Source organism: Mytilus galloprovincialis, chromosome 5 (genome assembly GCF_965363235.1).
Source record: "Mytilus galloprovincialis chromosome 5, xbMytGall1.hap1.1, whole genome shotgun sequence".
NCBI classification, from domain to species: Eukaryota; Metazoa; Mollusca; class Bivalvia; order Mytilida; family Mytilidae; genus Mytilus; species Mytilus galloprovincialis.
In genome coordinates, this window is record NC_134842.1 from 95,296,423 (window position 1) to 95,323,990 (window position 27,568).

At 31.1% G+C, this 27,568-nt stretch overlaps 1 protein-coding gene across 1 annotated transcript; it reads left to right on the forward strand.

The window, feature by feature from the left end:
• The first annotated feature begins 2,120 nt into the window (after positions 1–2,120).
• Positions 2,121–27,568, forward strand: LOC143076777 (ubiquitin-associated and SH3 domain-containing protein B-like). The gene is made up of 12 exons (XM_076252650.1): positions 2,121–2,267; positions 9,863–9,916; positions 11,170–11,356; positions 12,241–12,433; positions 13,630–13,799; positions 17,091–17,299; positions 17,766–17,859; positions 19,934–20,279; positions 20,886–21,005; positions 21,388–21,480; positions 22,207–22,443; positions 23,403–27,568. The coding sequence occupies exons 1-12, from the start codon at positions 2,155–2,157 to the stop codon at positions 23,651–23,653; spliced, it is 2,067 nt and encodes a 688-aa protein (XP_076108765.1). The 5' UTR covers positions 2,121–2,154; the 3' UTR covers positions 23,654–27,568.

A 27,568-nucleotide genomic window follows, 5' to 3' on the forward strand; every position in this document is an offset into this window, starting at 1 on the left:
GCCAGGAGACCCCCTACTGAAATAAAAAAAGTTCCATGTTGAAGCAGACATGTGTCTCTTAATATTCATAGAAGTAATCATTATTCCATCTACTCTACATACAGTAGAAAATTTAAGAAATGTAAAAAAAAATTGACCCCACCCATCTTTGAGCCCCCCTAATTATGCCAAGATGACACCCTGGTATCACGGACATTGGGTTCTGCAACCCCCATGATGCAGACCCATACCCAGAAAAAATATAAAGTTTCCATCCCCTACTGCTTCCAAAAAAATGGTAGGACAGTTTAAGGGGTCAGAAAGAGAAGAATAAGAATAATAATAACTAGATTTGTAATTGCTAGCAATAACGGATGGCACCCTTTCCCTATTGCCAGGTGAGCGGCGTCCATTTAGAAAATTCCAAACTCAAAAGTCAAGTCTACATAAGCTAGGCAACATTTGTTATAAGTTTCCTTAAATTTGAAGCATTTTGAAGTTTTTCATATTTTTGCTGTTTCCATGGTAACGGCGGCCATTTTGAATATTCCAAAGTCAAACCTGTGCTGTATTTTTTGCCCTCCATAATAATATACCATTTAATGTCTCTAGAATAAATTTAACATTGATGTTCTGGAATGTTCTGTGGAAATTCAAAGTTTTGACCTTTTTGCATTGTTTCCAAGGTAACAACAGATATTTTGGAAATTCCAACGCCAAATTCCACATCTTCCAATGTTGCTCATCGTTACTGTGAAGTTTCCTGAAGTTTGGAGCATTTTGAGAATTTCGAAATTTTTGGTGTAGTTTCCATGGCAACATAGTAGTTCCAATGATCACCAAAATCATCCAACACCTGTATATAGTGGGCACCTACATTGTATTAAAATATAATGATTCTGAGATAAAGCATATCCAAACAGTTCACCAAATTAAAAAACTGGATTTTTTCACATTTGTTCAGTTTCCATGGAAACAGTAGCCATCTTGAACCATTCCATGCTTCCTGCAACTCTGCACCTGGGGGTCCTTACTATAGTAGAGTTCAATCAACATTGGTCCATTGGATTTCGAGAAATCACCTGGACAAAATTTGTTGCAAGAAAAATAATAATAAGAAAAAAAAGAAACGTAGAATAACAATACGTCACCCCAACTCCGTTGAGGGTGCCATAATAAGAAACGATACAAAAACAATAAGTCCCCAAAACTCCGTTTTGGTGACTTAATTACGTGGAAAACAAAAGGGCCTGCAGTGTTGTAATTTTAAATTGTGTACTATAATAGTTGTATATAAAGTTGAATTCTTTGATTCGTCGTTTTTACGTGATGACGGCTGACAAATTGGACCTCGTAATTTTAGTATTATATAGATAGATAGTCTGATGAACAAAAGGAGATGGTGTGTGTTAGCTACACAGCAATTAGACGGCAAGCCAATCCGAAGGCATACCAACAACAAAAGAAAAGACAGACATATATAGTAGTCATCATGTTTATTAGCGCATCCCAAAAGTTTCGAATTTGACACTTTATATTATTTTCAATTTATGATTAATTTCATTTTCTACATGTTCTACATTTTAATTTCGTATTTCGCCTGTTTTTGTTGGATAATGCCTTCTCTCTGTCTGATTAATTAAGACAGCTGCTTTTTGTTTTGTTTTTATAAGTGAGGGTTTGGATGGGGTTAATTTTTATGATTAAAGAAGAATGCCCTTAAAAATTGAAGATTAGAGAAAAGGGGGGGAGGGGGGATTGAAGATTAGAGAAAAAAGGGGTTAATTTTTTGAAGATTAGAGAAAAAAAGGGTTAATTTTTTAAAGATTAGAGAAAAAAGGGGTGAAAATTAAATGTTTACAGAATGACAGACTCCCATCCAGACCCTCATAAGTGATGACTAAATTATAAAAAAAAAGTCCCTGATGTAGCACCATAGATCAGATTTACTGTGATAGTCCCAGATTATTTTCAAGACTCCTGATTTTTTATTTCCTTCAAGTAATTTTGGTTTCTTCTATTTTAAACTATGCAACATATCGGAATTTCTTTAATACTTTATACAAATGTTTTTGAATAATTTTACGCGCACACTTTTTGACACCCCAATTGTCCCTCACCGGAAATGAATTTGAATTATCTCCCTTAATCAGAAGCAGGAAGTGCAGACGAGAAATGGCTTCTGCAGATTTACCAACCAGACATCACCGGAATGACACGATTAAGAGAAGACAGACTCCATCTGCACTTGATATTTTGATGCAGATGGGGTTCCCAAAGCAACGAGCGTATGTTTTTATTTCAATACTGATTTTACTATTTACATTTCTTCAGAAAAATCGAAGAAAGAACACGACATATAATTTTTTCTGACTATCTTAAAATCTCAATCTGTCAGTGACATGTGTAGCAGGGCAACACTTAATGTTATCTAAAAGAATATTTGTAAGAATGATCATACATATACATATACATGGGCATATTGCAAAGCGGTAGAGTAGATTTCTGGATATTTATTCAATTCGGATTTTATTTATTAAATTTTATACAAAACAAGTTTTTTTTTATGTTTTATGCAATTTTAATTTTTATAGAACTTTTTTTAGTTTCCATTATTTTTGGAAGAAAACAACTAACCAGTTTAATTTTAATATAAAGATAGAACTATGAAATGATAATATTTTTTTAAAGGACATGTTTCTTTTATTCATTTGTTTACTATTTAAATCGTGTTAAACTGTATGTAAAACATGACTTGTAACACTATAAATAGTAATTTTGTTTTGGTGTGAAATCATGCAAGACAATCCCAAATGATGTGACTGTATAGAAAGTCTAGATTTTAACATCTCTTAAAAAAGGTTATTTGCCCAAGGATGATGTACGCACATATTTTTAATGTTTGTTAGAGCAAAAACAAAACATTAATCACAAACAATGACACAATAAGTATCTTCAACATGTTTAAAAACATGTTAAATAGAGGTAATTTAATTTTCTATTAGAAAAAAAACCAAAAGTATAAAATTATTCAGAGGACAAATGTAGGAAGAAACTAAGCTGTTTTCATAAAATTTCAATGATGGTGTTAAATCTATTAAAATAAGGTTTTTATTTTTGGATGAATATCCAATGGTACATGAAGGTGGTATCTTGGTACAGGTAACAATGGTGAAATGAACCAATAGGAAATAAATAACCATTAGAATGATTTTGAAAATAAGAGATAATCTGTCTGAAGTTTATGGTTACACAATTAATCTAACCATGGAAGTATTATATTGACAAAAGAATCATTCCATGATCTAACTAACATGACTAAGTAGGGGTTACCATGCATGGCTAAGTTTCTTCAACTGGTTAACATAGAAGTAAATAGCCATGCATGCATCACTACCCCTCCTTATAGTCATATTAGTATAAATTGATAATTTTCAGAAATTATTTACTACATGTAAATGTAGATACTCCAGATTTCAATTTTTTTTGAGAAAAAAAATAATTCCTAGTTACAGCTATCATTATAGACATAGCTGTTAGAAACATATGATTTCATAGTCTTTATAATTGCAATACAATATATATATATTTGATTTATCATCTAGTCTTGAATTGTTCAAAGGTGTTGTGTATTCAATTTCGAATATTGGGAGTATTTGTTTTTAGCCATGCATGCTTGTATAGCATAAAGAGTTTTTTTTTTTATGTAAACAGGGTTGAACTGTTGAACAGGAATAACTTTTCAATGATGAAAATATAGATTTGGAATTTAATACAACATTTTGCCCTCTACCTTTATTACATAAAAGTTGATAGCCTAAAACCACACCAATTTGATTAATAGTTCTTTGGATTTTCCCGTTCCTGTTTTGGAGAAATTGACTTTTCAATAAAAAAAAAATTTACTGCTTCCTCAATTTTTTGGGCTGCATGCCGCTCCAAAATTAGTTTATCCTTGACATTTTTTTCTTGAGCATATATTCATATCGATTCAAATGCACGTGTGATAAATCGATTTGTTAATAAAAGGTCAAAAATGGGGATGCCAACATGAAGTTGTGTCAAATCATTGCACAGGACAAGTAGTTATAAAACACACAGTTATTTGAAATGGATTTAGTTTTACCTATAAAGACTTGTTCTAGAAGACAAAATAAAAAATCTTTCGTTAGGCCAACTAAAATTAATTAGTAGATTTTCATCCAAAGTTTTAAAAAAAATGGGGCGGGTGGGAGGATTTTATTTTTTAAATTTTATTTAATATGAAACCTTCTTGTGACGTAAACTTCATATATATATGCAAGTGTTACAATTAGCTTATACCATGTACATGTGTAAACATGTATAAAGAATCGTACATAATTTTTCAAATTCTTAAATAAATATCTCTGATTGGCAACAACTGTTCTACATGCAATTGCTACTTTAGAAACATATTTCGAGTAAACAGTAAAATCATGGAGAAATTGGACTACTGTTTAAGTGATGGTTTGTAGTCCCCATAAAATTATGCAAATGCAATGGTATGCAACACAAGTATTATGAATGAAATGATAACTCAAACAGTGTTGGTAATGGTCATGATAGTAGGGTTGTGCTTTTAAGACTCTCAAGTTATGCAAGACTGAAGCAAATATAATTACAATGTAAAACATGAAGTTGTTAAATGACTCTGTTAAGGTATATGGTGTTTTTAAACAAAAACAATAGCCATTGGTAAATCTAAGGGCTTTCTATAACACAATGTGTATGTTTGCCGACTTTTTGAACTCAAATATACGGTCATAGATCTAACAAGTTCGTGCTTTTGTCAGTTTCTTTAATCCAGTAATGATTTTTTTTCTACCAATGTGTTCCACGATTTTTGCACTTTTGAAATCTTTCAGAGCCCAAATTTTCTGACACAAAGTCAATGTTTTATTTAAAAAAAATCAACGGCTAATGACAGAAATTTCCAATTTGTGACAAACCGCAATTTGCGTTCTTGGACACAGCGTATTACTCGTAACCCGAATATTTCATGCCCTTCTGGTAATCTATCTCTATTCTCCGTAGACGATAATGTCATCATTGAGCAGGAGAATTTGTCAACATAACAATGGTTTTAAAGTACTCGAAACAAGAAATATGAAAACCGAAATTTGAAACAGGAAGTTCGAATGAAACGAAATTATTGACGGTTACCGGTAAGGGAAATGAACAATATCCGGAAATCGTAAATTTTTCAAAATAAAAAAAATCGGGGCGGGCGGGGATGAAAATCTAGCAATTAATTTTAATTGGCCTTAGACGAAGAAGATCACAACAGTACTTGTCACTCCCGATCATTGTTTCAACATTCATAGTCCGAGATTAATCTGATGTACAAATTGGCTGTTTAGCCAGAATATATGGTATTGTCCAACGGCCACAGCTTGTCAGGCAAAATAGCGTTTGGACGTCAGAGTAATATCGGACTACAACAGACATAGATAGAGCTGTTTGTTTTGGATGAAATTGATATTAAATTCACATGATTTAAAAAAAAATGATATATAAATCTTATTTTCAAATTATTGAAAACCCATATCCCCTTGTTAGTTTATTGACATCCACTAAGAACTCTTTTGTAATGGGGGAATGTTTCATTACACTGAGATAAACATGCATAGCAGATTGCTATTAATATTTTACTCAAGATGTTGTTGAAATATTCACCTCACTCATTATGTTGATCCTTTTATGGATAAATATTTCTGACTAGATGCCAAGCAGCCAATAAACAATCACTTATATATATGAAAACAACTGTATCAAATATATTTAATTTCTCGCTACATTGAAGACCTGTTGGTGACCTTCTGCTGTTGTTTTTTGTTTTTTATTTGGTCGGGTTGTTATCTCTTTGACACATTCCCCATTTCCATTCTCAATTTTATTAATATTTTGCTAGGGCACTTTTTGAAATATATGCACTTATTTTAATTGTATTCCATAAAACCAGGTTTAATCCACCATTTTCTACAGTTGAAAATGCCTGTACCAAGTCAGGAATATGACAGTTCTTGTCCATTAGTTTTTGATGCGTTTTATTTGATTTTGCCATGTGATTATGGAACTTTCCCAATTGATTTTCCTCAAAGTTCAGTATTTTTGTGATTTTACTTTTTATACAAAATATTTTCCTAACTTACATAGTTCCTCTCATTAAACTTTATCCGCTTTGCCTCCTTATTATTTACATTGTACACATGTGTGAATTTGAATAAAAATTCACACAGTTAAAGCTTATTTGACGAAAATGATCAAAATTATACTAAATAAAAGCTTACCAGAAAGTTGGGTATGGTATAGACTGTACTACAGGCACAAATACATCAAATTATATCATGTATATGCATAAGAGCATGTTTCACCTCCTTTTTACTTTGAAGTTATCCTGTTTTAACATGTACACAAATTTCTAAATTGCACAATTTAACAAAAAATTATATGGCTGGCTCCACTTGTAGAGCACCCGCCTCAACACAACTCATTTCCAAAGAATTTTTTACAATCAAAAAAATTTCGCTCGCTCACCCAATATTTTTTGGAGCTTTTGACGAAAGAACTATAAATCAAATTGGTGTGGCCTAAAATATAAATTATGATTTTTGGAGGCCATTGAAGATTTTCTTTCTATTCAGCATGTTCATTTTTCATTTGAAATGATATATGATTTAAAAGAAGAAAATGTTGCTATTTCTTTGAACACTTGTGCATGTAGACACCATAAGGCTGAAATTAATAAATTTTTTGTTTCCCCAATCCTGACCCTGCCAAGCCAGTTGTGGGTGGGTAGGTAGGGAAAATAATTTTTGTTTTTTGAAAAAAAGCCTTAATATCAGATAATCCGGCAAGCCCAAAAATCAGAAATGAATAAAATAATATTTGACTTAGTTTTCACAATAAAATTTTATGAGTAGGACCATTTTTGCAGGTAGGTCGGGATTGGGGAAACAAACAATATTTTATTTTAGGCCTACATTTGTAATTATCAATATATTTAAGGGACGTCTGACACAGAAATTCGCAAAGATGCATCTTTAGTATTTTGTGTTGATTATCTAAGATTAAGAGGAAATTATCTACATATTGTAGGAACAATACATACATATATATGATTTCCTGTTTATTTTAAGATTGTTTAATGTCTTCTGTCAACTTTCAAGTCTCCTAAAATTTAATTTTAAAAGTCTCCTTTAGAATTTCCGCCAAAAATTATTTTTATTACAGTTTATTTTAACCATGTGGTTTATTTCAGTAGTAAATCCCCTGTTAATTGATGATGTTGGTTGATTGGTATGAAGATGTTCATACTAGAAAAAAGTAGTTAATCAACCAACGTGTGATTTAAAATAACTATTAAAACAAGAATGTGTCCCTAGTACACGGATGCCCCATCCACACTATTATTTGCTATGCTCAGTGGACGGTGAAAATGGGATAAGAACTCTAATTTGACATTAAAATTAGAAAAACCATACCATATGATAAGGAACATGTGTAATAAGTTTGAAGTTGATTGGACTTCAACTTCATCAAAAACTACCTTGACCAAAAACTTTAACCTGAAACCAGACAGAAGGACAAACGAAAGAACAGACAAACAGATGGACGGACACACAAACCAGAAAATATTTTGCCCATAAATAGGCCACAATAAACCTTTTGGCTAAAATCCTTTAAAAAATGATTAAAAAAACCACAAATGACATGACTCATATACATATTATTGTACATTTATGTACATGTACATGTACATGTGGTCTAGTTGTCAATAAAATAATGACTGAATGAATGCTTTAAAAAACCACTACTTAAACTGTTAGATACATGTAGGCACAGTGATTTACCTAAAATGTAAAACTTGACAAAAGAAATCTGAATAACAAATTAAAAGTCTGATAATATTAAAAAAAAAAAAGGTTTGTTATGTTATCCAACAATGTCCAATATATTTAAAGGGAAAATAAGTAAATTAAGTGAAATTTAATGTACATTGTAGAAATAGACACAACTTATGATAAGTGGCATAACACATAAAAGGCAAAATTTGAACACAAGTTAGATTCAGTGGTTAGATTAAAATAAAAACAGAAAAACATATTTACTAAAATCTCATGATATTCATTTATATTGGTGATTATGACTGAAATATTATTTCATGTATTGTTATTAATGTCTTGAGTCTTTAACCAAAGTGTTAACACATCTGAAGACACCAACATCCCTAAGGGTGACAGAGAATAGAAATATAGTCACCATTACTGGCATTAAAATTAGTCTTCCTCTGACTGGCAGTAAAACCCTTGCCAAAGTGGGGCATCAATCTTAAGCAGTATGGGATGTACAAGTTCACAGCCATGTCTGTTGAGAATGGAGATGTTAAAACTCGTGTAGAGAGTGTCACACTCTTTGCACATTAAGGACACTTGCAACAGCTCTTTGAGGGGTCCATTAGCATGATTAGGTGGCATGTTGCCAGGCTAAATTTCTGTCCCTGTCATATATACAATGTACCCTCATTGACATTTTCCTGTGGCAGTCCGAAATTTCTGACCTTACTCATATGTTACTCATGGATGGCCTCTAATTTCAGGACTAACCAATGGTATTTAATTTTGATTTGTTCTCATTCTTAACATGCATTAGATATTTGCCACTGGATGTGAGGCAACCAACAATGAATCATCAGACACCAACATTCACCATGAAATGTCACACCGTACTCAGAAAATCAGTAACAATTTTTCTCAAAATTTCTAGTAACCTGACAGATAAAAGATACTTTGTGACATCTGTCCTTTTTACTTTTTCACTGTCGTATTGGAAATTAGGATCAAGGTTTTTTATTTGGTTTATTTTAAGGACTGTGTCAAACATGTCAATAATGCTATCACACCAAATCATCAACAATTACTTTTTTTCCCAGTATTTTATTTATTACCCTTACTATTCTACCACACAATTATAAGACCATATATGTTAAATGTATCAGACAGTCAAGTTTTTATCTGGAAAATCACTCATTTGATTCACCTATAGAATAGTAAGAGTGAATTTAAAGTGCACTCTTTTGTGATCACTGACTTTTAGTGTGCACATTATAAATGGACCAGTGTACAATAGAGTTTTATGTTACAAATCAAAGAGATTATTTCATATCAGGAAGACTATTTACTTCCTGTTTAAGATAGTAAAAAAAATCATATTTAAATAAGTAGCAAGAGGACTTATATGGGATATTTGATATCAAAGGCTATTGATTGTTTATATCAAATGTTTATATTTATAAATGTTTAACAAACACAAAAAACACTGAACAATTTGTTTTATGACAGTAATTTTCATCTACATTTCCCTCTCACTATTAAAATTGTCTGCTTTTGTGGTCTTTACTTACTTACTTTTTTGTTGGTCAATTTAATTGTTATAGGTTACCTGTTCTAAATCAATTTACATAGATTGAACGTCAGTTAATTACTGTTGCCTTGATTTATCTGCCGCCGTTTGAAATTATTTGTATGTTCTGTTTTCCAAACATGAGATTTGAGAATAGAAATGGGGACATATATGTCAAAGAGAGTAAATTCTGAAATTATTGCAATGTTTTTATTATTGCGAAAAATGTGACAGGATTATTATTGTAATAATTTAAACTTTCATTTTTTATATGAATGAAATAGAATTTTTCTATATGATGCAAAAGTTTAAATCACATTTTAGTCAAAAATGACAAAATGGATAATAAATGCACGTAATTTTTTCTGAATTAACAGTAAATGATTGTAGGATAAATGTATGCAAACTTTTATATATGGATTTCTATGTAATATAATTAAACATGTATTGAATTTTGCAGAGAGAAGGCCATAGCTGCTACTGGAGATAATGGTGTACAGCTAGCATCAGACTGGTAAGATTAAAGGCAAACCAAGGAATATAATGGACAAAACAAACAAGATATCAATCAAATGTGATATTGTCTATAGTCGCCGTCACATATTTGTTCTCACACACAAATGACACATGCATAATTTAACTGTTTTCCTTGGTAAAGAAAAAGATGTTCCCTTTTAAAGTGACATTCATGACATAAATAACATATATAAGAAAGCAATGCTCCAAAATATGAAAGGTAGAACAGATTAGTATTATAATGAATTTATTTTATTCAACTTTTCTTATCAATTTTAGGAAATTTTATATATTTTGAAAAAGGGAGATAACTCTAAAATGTTAAGTACAATGTACTGTTATATATAAACAATAACACTGGCATGACTGGGACATTCCTGATAATTGATAACTGTTCTTGAAAAATGAAGATACCTGATCAAAAGGTATTACTTGGAACCCATTACTTTTTAAGGGACATAACTGTTGATTATCAAACATCATATTAAATATTGAACAAAATTATTTTACCGGTTTAAAAGTATACAAAATTGCAATCCTGGTGTATCTTTGATGAGTTTATTTAAATGGTAAATATCAATAAAAGAAGATGGGATAAAATTGAGAATGAAAATGGGGAATGTGCTAAAGAAACAACAACCCGACCACAGAGCAGACAACAGCAGAAGGTCATCAACAGGTCTTCAATGCAACGAGAAATTCCCGCACCCAGAGGTGTCCTTCAGCTGGCCCCTAAACAAATATATACTAGTTCAGTGATAATGAACGCCATACTAAACTCCATATTGTACACAAGAAATTAAAAGTTAAAATAATACAAGACTAACAAAGGCCAGAGGCTCCTGACTTGGGACAGGCGCAAAAATGCGACGGGGTTAAAAATGTTTGTGAGATCTCAACCCTCCCCCTGGGAGTTTGAATAACTAATGAGACAGCAACCCAATGATACAGTTAACCAACATGAACAAGCCTGAAAAATAAAAATTGGATAAGCCTGAGTTAACAGTCTTTTCTCAGGACTAACAATCTGCTGTATCACTCTCTCAGCTATGCCCTGAAACTGTCACTTATTCTTAAAAGTGTTGAATGAATTGAACAGGAGCCATTAACACCAATTTCCAAGTAATGGGATTGTTCCTTTTTCACTGGCATAGGCCAAAATGTATTCACGAGGACATGATTGGCTATAAAAAGAAAAAAACAGCATTTAATTTTAAACACTTATATTCCAATGTTTTTGTCTCTTTACAGGTTACTGTCCCATGTGCATGATCCTACCTTAGACAGCAACATTCCTAGAGAGTATATCCTGTACTTATGTCCTGTTGGACCCCTACAAAAACAGCTGACAGAATTCTGGGAAAAGAGCCAGAACATGTGTGGATTTAATGGAGCTCATTCTTATTTCCCACATGTTACATTATGTCCTTTCTTCAAAGTATGTAAATTTTATAGAAAATTTTGGTAGTGAAATTTAAGTACATTTAATGTATATATATATTTATTGCACAGACAGGTTTCTAGAACACAATGTGAAAAATCTAGATTGTTGGTAATTTGTACATCTTCTAGATATGAATGATATAAGATGATATGGTATGAGTGCCAATGAGACCACTCTCCGTCCAAGTCACAATGTATAAAAGTAAACCATTATAAGTCAAAGTACAGTCTTCAGCACAGAGCCTTGGCTCACACCAAAGAGCAAGTTATAATTAAAGGGCCCCAAAAATTACTAACTGTGAAACCATTCAAAAAGGAAACCAACAGTCTAATCTATATAAAAACAACAAAAGAAAACCACTGATCATAAGGTTCCTGTCTTAGGACAGGTGCGAACAAATACTGCATGGACATGAGTAATGATGAAATAGCTTTCCCCCTTTTTGTTTCAAAATGCAGTAACATGCAGTGTTCTCTGTAGTCTGTAGAGCATTTTACTAACAAAGAAAAGAGTCAATGAGCTATGCCATGAATGTCATATAGATACTTTAATTAAATGTAAGAGCCTCTGCACTAACAGAGTTATGCCACATTTATACCTTTAAAATCTTGAAGACTTCTTTAACCAGTAATAATTCAATCTCAGTTATCTAAAATGAAAAGATTTACAATAAAGAAATGGTGATGATAAATGATTGCCAAATTGACAACAGTCCTCAAAAGGTTCAACTCTTGATTATGCTTGATTTACCTTTCCATACTTGTAATTAAAGATAGTTTCCAACAACTGCTTTGAATGAAACATTTTTAGATTGATGACAGTGTGATAATTTACATGTACATGTATGGATGTTGAGGTCTTAATTTGTTTTTTTTCAGTGTGATGACAACAAAGTGCATGTCTTGAGTGAAGCAATGGCCAAAATGGAAGAAAAATTGAGTCAGTGTCCAGGAAAATTACAGCTGGACTTCTTCAGCCAAGTGAATTTTATTGGATTGTTTATCAGAGATCAGCATTATGACTTCCTAATGAAAATTGCAGATGATTTTTCTGCAGAAATTAGAAAATCAGGTGTTTATTCATAATAGTTTGTGCAAAGAAATTTGAAATTATTTGAACTATATTTTTTTGTTGATTTAAAAAAGGTTCATCTGTAGTCCAATGGTTAAAACTGATTATTTTCCACTTATCAAAATAGGATCATACCATTAGAGGGGTGTCTGTCTAAAAGAAACGATTTCTTCAAATAAAAAAAGAAATAATTTAAATTTAACCTTTACATAATCTTTATTTTCTAATGTTCTTTCTTGGTAATCTAATTCTCATATTTTACTCCTTGCTCAAAAGTTTGAATTAGTTCATCGACACATTTTAATTTTCGGATTTCAACAAAAAAAATTCTTAGATGTATATATTATTTATAATATGTAAAATTAATTTTATGACAGTCTTTATAATTTGCATAAAGAAACAATTTTCTTAGTGGTGTAATGTATGACAGTGTATAAGGAAAGAGGTACAAATTTGTGAGCTATTCTCACTTCTTCTTAAAACAGAGATTTTTTAGTTCCCCCCATACCCAACTGATTCAGTTATCTACTTGCTTGAAAATAATATTTAAGTGTATGAACTTTGTGAGAGGGACAGTTTCTTTAACCAGTTTAAGGGGATTTAGAATATACTTTGATGATGTTTCAAGCAAAAGTCATCCTTTTTTAAATCAGCATTTAATATAAGTTTTTAAAAGTTTACTTACAATTCAAGATGCACAAATTTCAACTGAGCTCTCATCAATTTTTAGCTCTCTACTTAAGCATTAGTTAGTGGTACAAAGAATTTTAGATTTTTGTTTAATGTAGTATATTCTATCTAATCTTAGGGCTATTCCAAAAAAAAATGTATGGGGTGGGGAGGCAGTTTTTGTCAGCACCCGCCACCCAGACAATTGTAATTGAGAATTATAGTGCATTATTGTGTGAAAAGTTGCTCTGATACCCATCACCCATGTATTATTAATACAATGTGCCTTCCAACCCCCCCATACATTTTTTTCTGGAATAGCCTTAGTTAAATTTGAATGAACAGAAATAATTGCAATCGTTGGACCTTTTTGAGATTTAAAAAAAAAATCCTAGTACCCAATGGTTAAATTTGTACAGATTAAACTATTTTACTGCAGAGTGTTTTATGTAAAACAAAGATGCAAATATGAACTACATGTAATTCCATGACCATCAGCTAATGCAAATATACTTTTATATCTATAGGTGTCAATCTAGAGCCTCACAGAAAACAGTTACACATGACCTTAGCATACCAGTATCCTACAGAGCAGCATGAAGCATTGCTAAAACTAGCCAAAGAAATAGATTTGTCAGCTGATGTTAGATGGGACTACAGATTATATTCTAGGGATGCCAGATCTGGACCGACAGAGGTATCTTTATAATAACTAAAAAAAATAGATTCACTGGTTGTTGATTAAAATGAATTTTATTATCAGAGTGGATGACCTTCTCAGGGATCTCCATGGCCTGTTTAACGATGGCGCCCGCCATCGTTCAATTGTCTGGCGCCATCGTCAAATGACTCACGCCATCGTTAAATTGTCTTGCACCATCGTAAAATTGCTTCCGCCATCGTTTAAAACTTCATCGTTTTTTGTAGCCCGACGCCATTTTTTATCAATTATAATCAAATGCATGTAATTGCATAACCCTTAGGCTTTTTATGTTATAATCCAATACAGTTCTAACGCCTGAGGGATATCCGGATTAAGATCGCTAATCACTTGTACCTGAGCTTGTACAGGTAGATCAACAAACCAGACAGGAGAATACTATCTGAGGATAGACGATCCATTTGTCAAATTAATTAACTAAGTTTCAGCAAATGATTATGATAATTTAGATTAAATAAATAAATTAATAATCCAGTTACAAAGAAAACAGTTGTACAAGTCGAACACGTGCTTTATTTTGACTTACGCAATCAGCATCCCCCTTTTTTAAGAAGTACAAAATCAGACGCAAAACAGTAAATATTATTTCATCCCAAATAACTCAAGTACTGCTGTAACGATAATTTAGAATTACTTTAAAAGTTTAAAAGTAAATACTTAAATATTTCCTGTAAAGAAATATCGTATCATAATTCCGAATTCATTTCGTATATTACAATCAAATTGATACATCCGCGTTTCCGGTTTCTATTCAGACTCGAAAGATGCATGTTGCACGACATCAATTTGCCAGATAAAGTCATTAAAAACCTTTTCATTTGTCAACGTTTGCTTTACAAATCTCTTTTTAAACCTTTTACATAACCCGTACGAATCGTTTTGTTGTTGCTGCAAATCAGCCATACCGGTAATGGGTTCTGAATTTAACAGTGTCCATGAAAAATAAGCTCCACATCATATGATTTTTAACCCCCATAACAATTACCAAAAATACAAGAAATCTACATGGGGACCTTCATGACAGCTTTTGGTCATTCTCGACTAAAGGGGGGATGAAGACTTGGCATTTGAATGGTTAAAAACGGCAATAAATGAAAATATTGATACTTCTAATTCTATAATGAAAATTCAAATAAATATAATTTAAATAAGCAATGAATTAGCATGTTCACCATTCCTTGTATGGAGGGATAAAATACTTCCGATTGCGCTACACTGTACAGCGTAGACACGGTTTGTAATGGTGAAAGTTCCTCCATCGTTCAATTTTCATCCATGGAGATCCCTGCCTTCTGTGAATTCACTTTAATATTTTCATGGGTACAATTTTTTTTGAATGTGGAAAAATTGTAATTTCCGGGATATTTGATTTCCTGGTTTTGCCAACATATGCATACTATATAAAAAAGAAGATGTGGTATGATTGCCAATGAGACAACTATCCACAAGAGATCAAAATGACACAGACATTCACAACTATAGGTCACTGTACGGCCTTCAACAATGAGCAAAGCCCATACCGTATAGTCAGCTATAAAAGACCCCAATAAGACAATGTAAAACAATTCAAACGAGAAAACTAACGGCCTTATTTATGTAAAAAAATGAATGAAAAAAAAATATGTAACACAAAAACAAACGACAACCACTGAATTACAGGCTCCTGATACTAGCCTACAGAAAATGTGTACTTTTGATGAATATTGATATATGTGGTTCTCCATTACCCACGAAAGCTACAAAATTTATATCCAACAAATAATAATGAATCCACAGAAGTTTTACATGTAATTCTAATATGACGTGCTTCTTTAGCTTTGTAAACAACACTGTGATAAAATTCTCGATAATATATACTAAGCGCAGACTCAGAGATATGCATAATAATGGCTTTTACAATATCCTTCCCACGTAAATCTACATGTATTGGAACCTATTTGCAGATCCTTTGTCGATTTTATTGTTTTAAAAAGTGCAATTAAAAAAAGACAAAAAACTTTTATTCTTATTCGTATGCATAATAAAAAGAAGTAATGCACAAGAGCTCGGAGAAATCAACAAAATAAAAATTAAATAAAATTCCGCGAAAGTCTATTAATCTTTTTGGCGCATTTAAGTCATTTCAAAACATGACGTCATACAAATGAAAACGCTAAACTTGAAAGTTTTCTGTTACTTGAACAATCGGAATTCGTATGATATTGTATTAAAACTGATTTTTGAGGTAGGTTTTGTTTTATTTTCTATTCTATTGCATTATTCGCACATTTACCCATTTCAGTAAGTCAACATGGCGGCTCCTTAGTTACAAAATGTCAACTTTTGATTTGACGGAAGCTTACGAGAAAAACATGTAAATTAAAAATGACAAATGTTGGGTTTGAGAACTTAAAGAATTAAAAAGTTTTTTTCTAGCAGTTCTTCTCGAAATATCCTACGCAAGTTACATATTTATAAAGAAATTTGAGCTTTATCTAACAGGGAGTAAAAAAGGTCAGCCACATACACAGCATATCCACCATCGCTTCAGAATTTTAATGACCGTATTTGTCCTATTAGAATCGAAATAATTCATGGAAGCCATAGATTGTTGGAAATTTACACATGGCCTGGGCCGTGTGTAAAGGAGTAGGTCTGGTAAGGACTCATTTTGGCCTCAAATTTCAGTTTCATCTGACGAAATATTTTGACCACTTTTAAAACACTTAAGTGTCCATTTCACTTGATTCAATTAGTTTATGTGAAAGATTTTAACTGATAAAGTCATTAAAAACGATCCGATTGAAGCTCAAATATGAAAAATCTCTCAAATATGCAAAAAAACGTCACTTTTCAGATTGTTTTTGTCAAAAATGAAAGTGGCCGCATCCTTGTTCATCCACAATCTTTATATATGTTATGTATTATCATAAAATACAACTTACATTGCAATATTAAGGATGAACACGAATGCGGCCACTTTCGTTTTACACGGAAACCATCTAAAATTTAACTAAAATGATAGAATTTTGAAGATTTCAGTAATTTAGCATGACTTAATGGTGCTACAACCCGATATATGTACATTGTATTGTCAAAAACAGCCCATATTTATGTAGCAGAAGCATTCAACTGTCCAATAAATAACTAAAAGTTTACATTTTAACAATTTTGTAAAACTGTTATATTTTTGGGCCAAAAAGGGGCCTTACCGTACCTACTCCTTTCCAACAATCTATGGCTTCCATGAATTATTTCTTAATATGTTATTATACTCATTTCTTATAGGTCCGTAAAGTGATTAAATGTTACACACATCAACTTGGTGATGAATTGGAGCTGATAGAAGGAGATTTTATTTCCGTTGATCTTGCTGAAGTTGAGAAAAGTAAAGATCGTTGGTATCATGGTACTTCCTGGTTAACAGGGAATGCTGGGATGTTTCCGGGAACCTACACTAAAAAGACGCAGGAGACTTTTGCATGGACTAAACAAAGGTAATCAAGGTTATATGAAGTTACAGAAGGTAATCAAGGTTATATATGAAGTTACAGAAGGTAATCAAGGTTATATGAAGTTACAGAAAAGTTTCTGATATTAACCTACAGTGCTTATAATAATTCTTTTGAAATTTTAACATAACTTTAGGATTGAACTTACTGGATTTAAAAAGTCAAGTTTGCTTAAATTCATGGTACATTCTGCTCTTCTGAATTAGCAAATGATTTTAAGCCTAAATGTTTAAAATGCATAAAACTTTTTAAGTTTGAAGTGAAAATAGATTGGTCTTATAATCTTTGGTGATTAAGATTCTATTGATCATTTAAGCAATTATAACTTTTTGTGTTAAAGGCTCTTTAGAGTTTTTAGTTAATTTGTATAAAACCTTTTTGTATTTTTAAAGTATTTTTTATAGCATTTAGTCAATTTGTATAGCTGACTATGAACTGATTTACATTTCAGGTCCTATCCTCTTGTAGAAAGACCCTCTAGTGTTAACCCTGTTACAAATGGTTTCCATTCTGAAGTTGCTCATGATGAAAATCAATATGCACTGGTAAATAGATTTTATTATTTGCTTTCTAGTTATGCTGCTTTTTGGGTTTATTGATGGCAAATAGTCAAATACTTGAAGTTTAAGCTTAATGTATTTATATATTTAAATGTAATATTGAAGAAGATAAAAATGAGAAATTCTGTGTTTGATTAATTTTCAGATCTTGATTATAGTTTCATGTTTTTTGTACATTTCTGTATTTATAATTCTTGAGAACAATAGTGACTTTGTCTTTCCTTTTGTTGTTTAAGGCGTGACATAGTTGTTGCTTTTCTGGCAGTGTCATTGGCGGCCCAACAATAGCTAAGTTATTTGCTTAAGTCAATTTGAAGTAACTATACTTGTCAGTGCTCTAGCTAGAAATCAAAAGGGGCAGGGTGCCAGTGGAGGGCAGGGCACTTTTTATGATAAGAAAAGGCACTGCTCATTTTTCTGTCTACGTTTCTGTGTGTATCACGAGTTAACGAATCTCTTTTTTTTTTACTGTATATGTTGTTTTTTTTAAAATAAAGATGCTTTTGAACTATAGTCTTTATTTCATTGTTTGTGTAGTTATGAATGATATAGTACATCTTCATCAACATATTATGTTTTTACAGTTTAACTTCACTCTACCCATTATCAAACAATATGTGTTATTTTTTTTTATCTATATAGGAATTATAGCTTTTAATATATCGTATAATCTGAAACAAAGAGCATTACTAATTTAACATTGTTTAGAACATGGATTGCTAAAAGTATAATTATCAAGTAGAAATTGCAATATATATTTTTTAATATGTTCAAAGACAGTTAATATCTTTAAGGTAACATTATTATGTTATTATATATTCAATTGTTAATTTATTCCTTTTTTTGATACTAGATAATATTTTTAGAGCACAAATTTGTAATAAGCTAAAACAGGGGAAGTAACTCCAAAATCAATTTCCACCACGTTTGGGTTAATTAAAAACTGTGCTTGTCGCTAACAAGTTGAGATGGAAGGCATTACTGTAAAGGCATAGTTTCATTTTGATGACTTAAATTCAATTCTAAAGTCATGAAAGTCTTCATTTATATACGCTCTTCCATTGTGACTTGGAGATCAAAAATGCCGACCCAAGCTAAACACACTCACTGACACATTCATCAAAAGTATGACAAAAAGATACATTGTCCTAATTAAATTACCTAGTTATTAACACCTTTGAAGTCTTTATCATTGTAATTGATTGTAATGACATGATTAACCTGGGGGCAATCACACAGGTGTCATATATATAATTAACTTGGAGATCAGAAATCGATGAAACAAAATTTTACAAAAACGGCACAAGATAATTTTGGAAAAAGACGTCAGGGCAAAAGGGCGCGGATGAAGGCACCCAGGGTGCGGCTGAGGGCACCCAGGGCGCGGCTGAGGGCACCCAGGGCGCAGCGCCCTTCTATTTTGGGCTAGCGAGACCACTGCTTGTGATAAGTCAATAATGTTTTCCACAAAATTTCATTTATAGTTTCAGTACAAACATCAGTTGGATGACTAGTTCAAGGCCCTGTCCCTTAGGTCATGATCCAGTCAATTACTGAATTAATTAGCAATTTTCAATGCTAAATTTTCTGCACAAGTCTGTTAAATAAGCACCACTCGTGAGCGATCAATGATATTTTCTATAAAGTTCTATTACTGTCATTTCATAACAGTTTGACAATTATTTCAAGTTCCTGTCCAGTAAATCATGGTCTAGAATTAATCAGAAATTTTTTATTTTTGATTTTTCTGCTTAAGTTAGTTTGATAGGAACTACTCATGATAGCTCAATGATATTTTCAGTTTTATTAATGTTAGTACATTTAAGTTTGATGATCACTTTTAAGCGCTGTCCTCTATGTCTGATTGTCATAGTGCAGCTACTTTGAAGTTTCACATATTGTCTTTTTTCAAAATGTTCTGCTGACAGGCAAGACATATTTCTATGTCAATAGTTTTTTTGTTGGAAATGTTTGTGATTTTTTTACTATGTACGGTTTAAACATTATAAAAATAATGCTATTTTCATTTTTTCATCATAATCTGTGTCATTTCTATCAGGTTGTTAAAAACAGACCACATGATTCCCCTAAGTTCACAAGATCACATCCACCGAAAAAAACACGAGCTGAATCACCACCACCTAAACTGCCACCAACAAAAATAAATCGAGCTGATTCAAATCCAACAAAAATAACCAGAGCTGAATCACCACCACCGAAACTGCCACCAACCAAAATAAATAGAGCTGATTCAAATCCAACAAAAGTAACTCGAGCGGAATCACCACCACCAAAACTGCCACCGAAAAAACAAGGTCCATGTAAGCTGTTTATAATGAGGCATGGTGAACGTCCTGACTTTTCACTGGGAAGAAGCTGGTTCGAAGAAGCATTTGATGATGATGGTAGGTTTTTTTGTTGTTAATGAATGAAGTGGAAAGGTATGTGGTGTCAAACCATTGTGTTGTAGTGACATGACGAAAGAAAGTTTAGGAATAGATATCATGACAATGTTTATAACAAAGTTTCCATTGGAACTTCTGTTAGGTGGAATAAATATATAAAGTTTTTATTACTTTGTGTAAGATATAATGGATGGTGAGACTCTGATACAATATCTTCTTAAAATATCTCAAAATATTTTTTTTTTTCTTTATCAAATAGCAATATATACATATTGATAGGAAATGAGTAGAAATGTTTTATTGTGTTGCTTCTCTGTGTTCCAGATTAAAACAATCAGTAAGGCTCTAAACTAAAATTAAAACATCAGCTGTAACATGTGTAATTTATAATCCTCCCTTTCGATTATTCATTATCGTAAAATATCGGTTATTCAGGCAGGGAGCTACCAAACAATGTCTGTGCAATAACTTAAAAACACTTTTACAAATTGTATGACATTATAAAGTACCTGTAGAAAAAGACATGCTTATATGCATGCAATTTAGTCACAGCTATATCCAAATTAATTATTTAAACTAATTTAGTTTTTAAAAATCTATTTATAGGTGTATATACAAGAAAAAATTTAAATTTACCGGAGAAGATGTATAAAAGGAAGACATACTTAGAGTATAACTACGATCCACCATTGACAGAGGTGGGAAAATTCCAGGCTAAAATTGCTGGTAAGTGCTTAACTAACAAAAACCATTGGACTGAAGTTATTGATCTAGTATTATTCAGATTTTTTGTTTCAGATTGAAATTACTTGATTTTTTGAGGGTCCATGTAAAACAAAGGAAACTTTCAGATTCTTGTGTATTTTTGTGTCATTTGTTTATGCTTTATATAAATTCAGAAATTATAAGTTTTAATTATTGCAAATATTGCAACAGGATTAGTATCGCAATAATACAAACTTAATTATGATATCTGTTACATATATCTTTATGCAAATTTTCTTAAGTTGCAAAAATTAAACCCGCATTTTTGTCCATACTTAAAATTGCAATAATTTGTTTCGAAGGCCACTTTTTATAAAGCACTTCCAATTCTGTTTATTTGCAGGTGAATATTTACTGAAAACAAACTGCAGTATATCTCACATTTACACGTCACCTTCCTTACGCTGTGTTCAGACATCAGTAGAAGTGTATAAAGGTAGGTCAGGTGATGAAAAATATATGATCTTAGTTCAAGGATCTTTTATATTGTAAATACTTTGTAAAAATTTCAAATTCAATGTGTAGACCGCTTAAAAGGAGGAAAAGCCCAGCTATTGTTTTTTTTCATCTATTTGCTTTTAGGCAGAAGTTACAGAAAAAACAGCAACAAAATGTGCTAGTTTCCTATATGATATAAACAGTCAATAAATTCCATATGGGGTGAGAGGGCAATTTAGACAAAAGTTTTAAGAATATAATAATTGTTTTTAATCATTATAGTGATCAATATGAGTGATTGTTATCGTAATGAAGACACATTTTATCTGAAATCTTTAAAAAATTGTAATGTTGTGTTTACATTAATACAATGTATCTTAATTTGAGAACAGCACTGTGTTTTTGCCAAAGCGTGATCGACACAGTTATTACAAACCTTATTTTGTAAAGTTTCTGCGTGTCAAATGTCGATTAATATTATCTTTAACCTTATTACTTTTAAAGGAACATGACTTGATCTACAACTTAAAATATATCTAATTCTTATTTTGACATTTAAAATAAACCACAACCAGCTGACCTAATATTAAATATTCACAGTTCCTCCATGAAATTTTAATTCTGTATTTTTAGATTTTACTTTACATCTGAATCCATTTTATTTTATGTGTATGGTTATTTTTTGAAGAACTGTATCAAATTAGTTTCTTTTTATTCATTTTAGTGTTAGGGCTAACAAATAAAATCAAAATAGAACCAGGTCTGTTCGAATGGACTTATCATGTTGGAGTGCCAAAATTCATGGATCCCCAGGAGCTGACTGATGTGGGTCTACCAATACTTACAAACCATTGTCCACAGTTTGTGAGAGAGGACTTGGACCCTGATGAAACTGTTGATGAACTCTACCACCGGTGTAACAGAGCTACAAGAGAGATACTCAAATCACATGAAAAAAGTGGTAAGATCTATAGACATTGTTACTATTTGGTTTCTGTGACACTTGGCCTTCTGACATAATGAATTACATTTGAACATTCTCTTGCAAGGTCCAAAATTTACGTTATCACTTCTTAAGCCCCACCATTTTGTTTTTTGGTCTGTTTGTCTGTCTATTTCATGGTCCACTGAACAAAGAAAATGTGAGAGTAAGGGGGGCATTGGTGTACTATCAACATATTCTTGTTTGGTTATGCAGTACTTTGGCTACATACATGATTTATCAGTTTGTTCACAAATATTCTTTTCAAGTTTTGTGAGATCTTAATTTTATATTTTATGTTGTCAATGTTTGGAATTGTTCATCATTGAGCTCTAGACATGATATACTGCAGATTGATTATTATTTGTGAAGTACCAATTTTCTTAGATTTTATAGGTTAACAATAAAATCAAATATCCAGAAAAAAATACAACTTTGTCAATCATTTGGTTATTATGAAAATTAATGAATCCACAGTATTCATAATTATCGCTATTTTGTGCATTTTCCTTTGATCTTTTTTTGTGATAATTTTTCATATCATGCTACTCGCTTGAGATGGAAAATTATCGCTAGAAACTAAGAAGCCACGTGGCGTTGCTAATGAAATTAACATGAAATTGACAACCTCGTCATAGGTAAAATAGCGATAAACAGATTATTATTGGTCATCTCAACTCGATTGCTTTTCTCGCTTTCGCCGTGACCGGCTCAAGTGAGAAAATCAATCTCGTTGAGATAACCAACGATAATCTATAAAGCAATCACTTTTGCACATAAAAGTTTTCATACAATATCAAAATGTTAAGGGATCACATCAGTCATGAAATTAGAGTTAGAAAGAAACAAGTAGAAAATGTGGTATCTTTTGTAGCAAATTAAGTATGTTTATCTTGTACCATACTTTACCTAACATCCACCATTTCTATTTTTTTTAGGAGATAGTGTACTATTAGTAGGACATTCAGGAACATTAGATCTCTGTTCAAGATCATTGTTAGGTAAACAATCAAAAACTGAACCGCAATACCAAGACTTTATTACAAAAATTCCATTTTGTTGTGCAATCAGTATTCAACAGAGTCCGGACAAGAAGAAATGGACAGTCTGTAGTGATCATCATCTTCCATTAAGTATGGGCAAGTGTACAGGTCTGAAGATAGATACATTAAAACGGGTCATGGAGTAGAGTTGTGATATCTACAGCATTCCAATAGACATTTATGATGATTGTTTTGTGTTACAAATACTGTTAATTCAGAGATTATTGCGTGCATTCATTATTGCAATTTTGTCATTTTAGACTAAAATGCGATTTTAATTTTTGCCATATTGAGTAAAGCCAGTTTTATTCATATAAAGAGTTTTAAAATGTGAGCTTAAAATATTACGAATTTTAACCTGTCACATTTTTCGCAATAATAAAAACATCGCAATAATTTCTGAATTTACATAATGAGCTTTGCAAGCAAATAATTTTCCAACAATTGCACACATGTATTTTTAAGCAGTTATCTGACATTCAGCTATCAAACAATTATATATTTATATACTTTTTTTAGGGTAAAGATTGCATAAAATACAAGCAATAGTACTTATAGTTCTTACTTGATATCTGTATCATTCAAGGTTGATCACTACCTTTGATAGTTCAAACAAAATAGTGCAGTGAAGGGATCAATCCTCCTATCCAGTCAATACAATTTAATGGTCATTGTTATACTTTGATATTTAAGTTATAATATGCTGTGTATTTGAATTACCATACTTGTCAAGAAAATATTTTTTAATTTAAAATCATGGTATCTATGATGAGTTTATTTATAACTTAAAATTAAAGTTATGCATGTTGCATAAATCTGAGAGAAAAATCTCTTGCACGTAAAAGACATCCTTGTAGATTTTGAAATAGTAGGCTAATACCACTAATAGGCAGCACTCACACCTGCAAAGTGGAAAGGGATGAATATAAGTTGCAATAACTTGTTTCCCAATCCACTATAAATAAATATGTTTAAACTAACTACAAATGTACAATCACAAACAAAGGAAGATAACTCCAACTAGAATTCTTAATTATCCTAGCAAATTCAGTTCAAAATTTATTTCAAAATTCACAAAATTGTAAAATGAAAGCAATCTTTACCCTACAGTGATCACAAGTACTTTAATTTTGTTTAACAAATTGTGCTTTGTTTGCAAATAATTTTAAACAGCTGCACATATGTATTTTCACACAGTTATCATTATTCAGCTGTCCAACAATTATATATTCATATACATTTTTAATACTCTATACCTGGTCATTCTGTGCAACTAAAATGTAACTTAAGTAGACTTTATGAGTGATTTCCCCCACCAATATGTTAGTTATTAAACGGCACTTACTTTAAAAGGGATAAATGGCAGCTTATTTTAGACTACAAAAAAAAAAATTGTGAATTTTTGTTTATGAGATTTAAATCAAAAATAATACTTTATATGCATTTCCCTGTTAATGGAAATGAAATAATTTTACGATTTCAGTTAAGTTTTTTATTTATTTTATTTATTAATTTGAATTTTTCATTGAACTTTATTGAAGAGTTTCAAGCTCAAGATTACCTACCATGACAATAGCATGTTTATTATTAACTTTTTTTGTGTATAATTTTTAGTGAATCCAGAATTTATAAGAAAAAAGATCTCAAAATGTACCATCTGAAGTTATATATAAACAGATGTGTAAAAAATGTGAAGTATTGAAATCGTTACAGCTTGATTTATAGATAGATTTCAATACTTGATGTTTTATTCCCATTCATTCAATAAGTATTGGAATATTCCATTTTCTGGATTGTGGGTGAGTTTGTTCGACCATCGAATAAAAGGTTAAAGTTTTGGGATAAGGCACTTTGAAGTTATTTTGTCATCCTATCAAAACTTAGTACACAGGTTCGTTATGTTTTGAACTTTTGAAAATATATGCCAAATTCTTCAGTTCACTGAACTTGGAAATGTAATGATGCAATAAGGATATGGTGTTCTATGTACACATAAGTCGTGTTCTCGTTTGAAATAACTTATGATAAATTTGAAACAGAATTGCATATATTAATGTCATAAACTGTAAATAGAACTCAATAAATTGATCATTGTTTATTCATTACAATTGAGAATGTATATAAAGAGATGTAACAGTGCTAATTAATGAATTCATAATGAACAAAAAACACAATTCTAGTATTAGTACTTAAATATAGTAAAGTTGCCAAAATATTTCATGCTCCCATAATCAAATAGTGATATACTTAAATTAATGTATAATGTATTAATTATTTTTAAAACTTTTTGTTAGCCTTGTTTACTTTTTATTATAATTGATTGTGTTAATGTATTAAATTTCTACTTTCCAGAATAAAAATGTTCTTCTAAGCAAGAGCACCTTTGTCAATGTACACCATACATGACCTGACTGCTGAAACATTTTGTCTTGACAAGTCAATTTACTTATGTGAAATAATATAAGTAACAGTGTTTTTGTCTTAAGGATATACTTAGGTGAGATTAGGTGAAAATCAATAAATCAAAAATTTAAAATTGATACTATAAGCTGGTAGAGCATTCATTAAGGATAAAAATATTGATAGGTCATAGACCTCCTTTTTGAGATATTGGAGATTTAATATATAGCGGGAAAAGGCTGACTCAGACTTTTACCTTATATTTGCATTGGTATTATTTGGGTCTCAAAACAAAAGAAAGAAAATCAAAAATCTTCTAACATTTTGGTAAATGACCTATTAAGTCTTATATGAAAAAATAAATGGGTGTTATGGGGCAAAATATGTTACCTTGTATTGTATGGAATAACACCAAGGAGTCTGAACATTTGACACAAATTCCAAAACCTCACCTAAGTACACCCTTAAAGCATGATGAAACATTACTGTCATGGTTTGTAAACAAAGTAAAGTCATTTCAAAAGAACCAAGCTCTACTATTAACCATGTATTTGAAATAAAACATGCCCACTGACCTAATATTAAATATACTCAGTGTCCACATGTTTACTTGTAACTAACCTAAACATTTTTGTTCATGTTATTTGTTAATTTCATTATTTTCTTATGTAAGATTTGAATTAAATTTTCTGCTTACAGATTAATTGTCAATAAAGTATTTCTTTTGTCTGTATGCAGAGGGATATAATAGTACTACAAATAGCTAATAAATAGAAAAGAATATGGATGATTATCATCTGCTGGACTTAAGGAAGCATAAGCAAACTAAATAAAAGTTCTTTATATATTTGCAAACAAACAAGTTTTTTTTCATGTTAAAACTGTAAAAACATAGTATATATTCCATTAGTCTTTTGTAGCTAATAATTGTGTAACATGCTTATAATTTATATAAAGTTTAAAAAAAACACACCATAATAATTTGAAAATGTATAGACAGGCTTAAAAAAAAATAATATATCTTTTATTTAATACTTAAGAAAAAGGATAACAGAAAAAAATTGGATCACCAAATTCATGGTCTTGTTACAAAAATGATTTAGGTATTAGAATTATCTGTACCATCTTTTATAGAATTAAATCGTCTTGAGTTATCTCCCATCCATATTCATTGAGTTTTAAAATAAATTAAAAAAATTTCTAAACTTGTCAAAATTTTGTTTCTATCAGGTAAAATAATGTAAAGTCTTGCTAAAAAGGGAAATTGATGGATGAAAATGAATGGCTTCTGTATTTAAAAGGTTAATTACAAAATGGATATAGATTCTCTGAAATTTATAACCGTTACTTCCATCAATACTGGTTTAGTTAAAGTGGCATCATTGCAATTGGCCTATGTTTTTATTCCCCATCATGTAAACAATTACTTACTAACTAAAAATATGTTTTTGAAATGTACTGAAATCATTGTTGTTTAATTGATACATCTAGGTACTTAATCCAGCTGGACTGGACAGGTTTTTGTCATTTTATTTGTGATATTGTTTTTGATAAACAGTTGTTTTGTTTGTTTTTTTATTATCCTGTTTTCATTAGTCTTACTTTGATTTTACCATACATATATATAGCTATAAGTTTATTATTAAATATTATAAACAAGA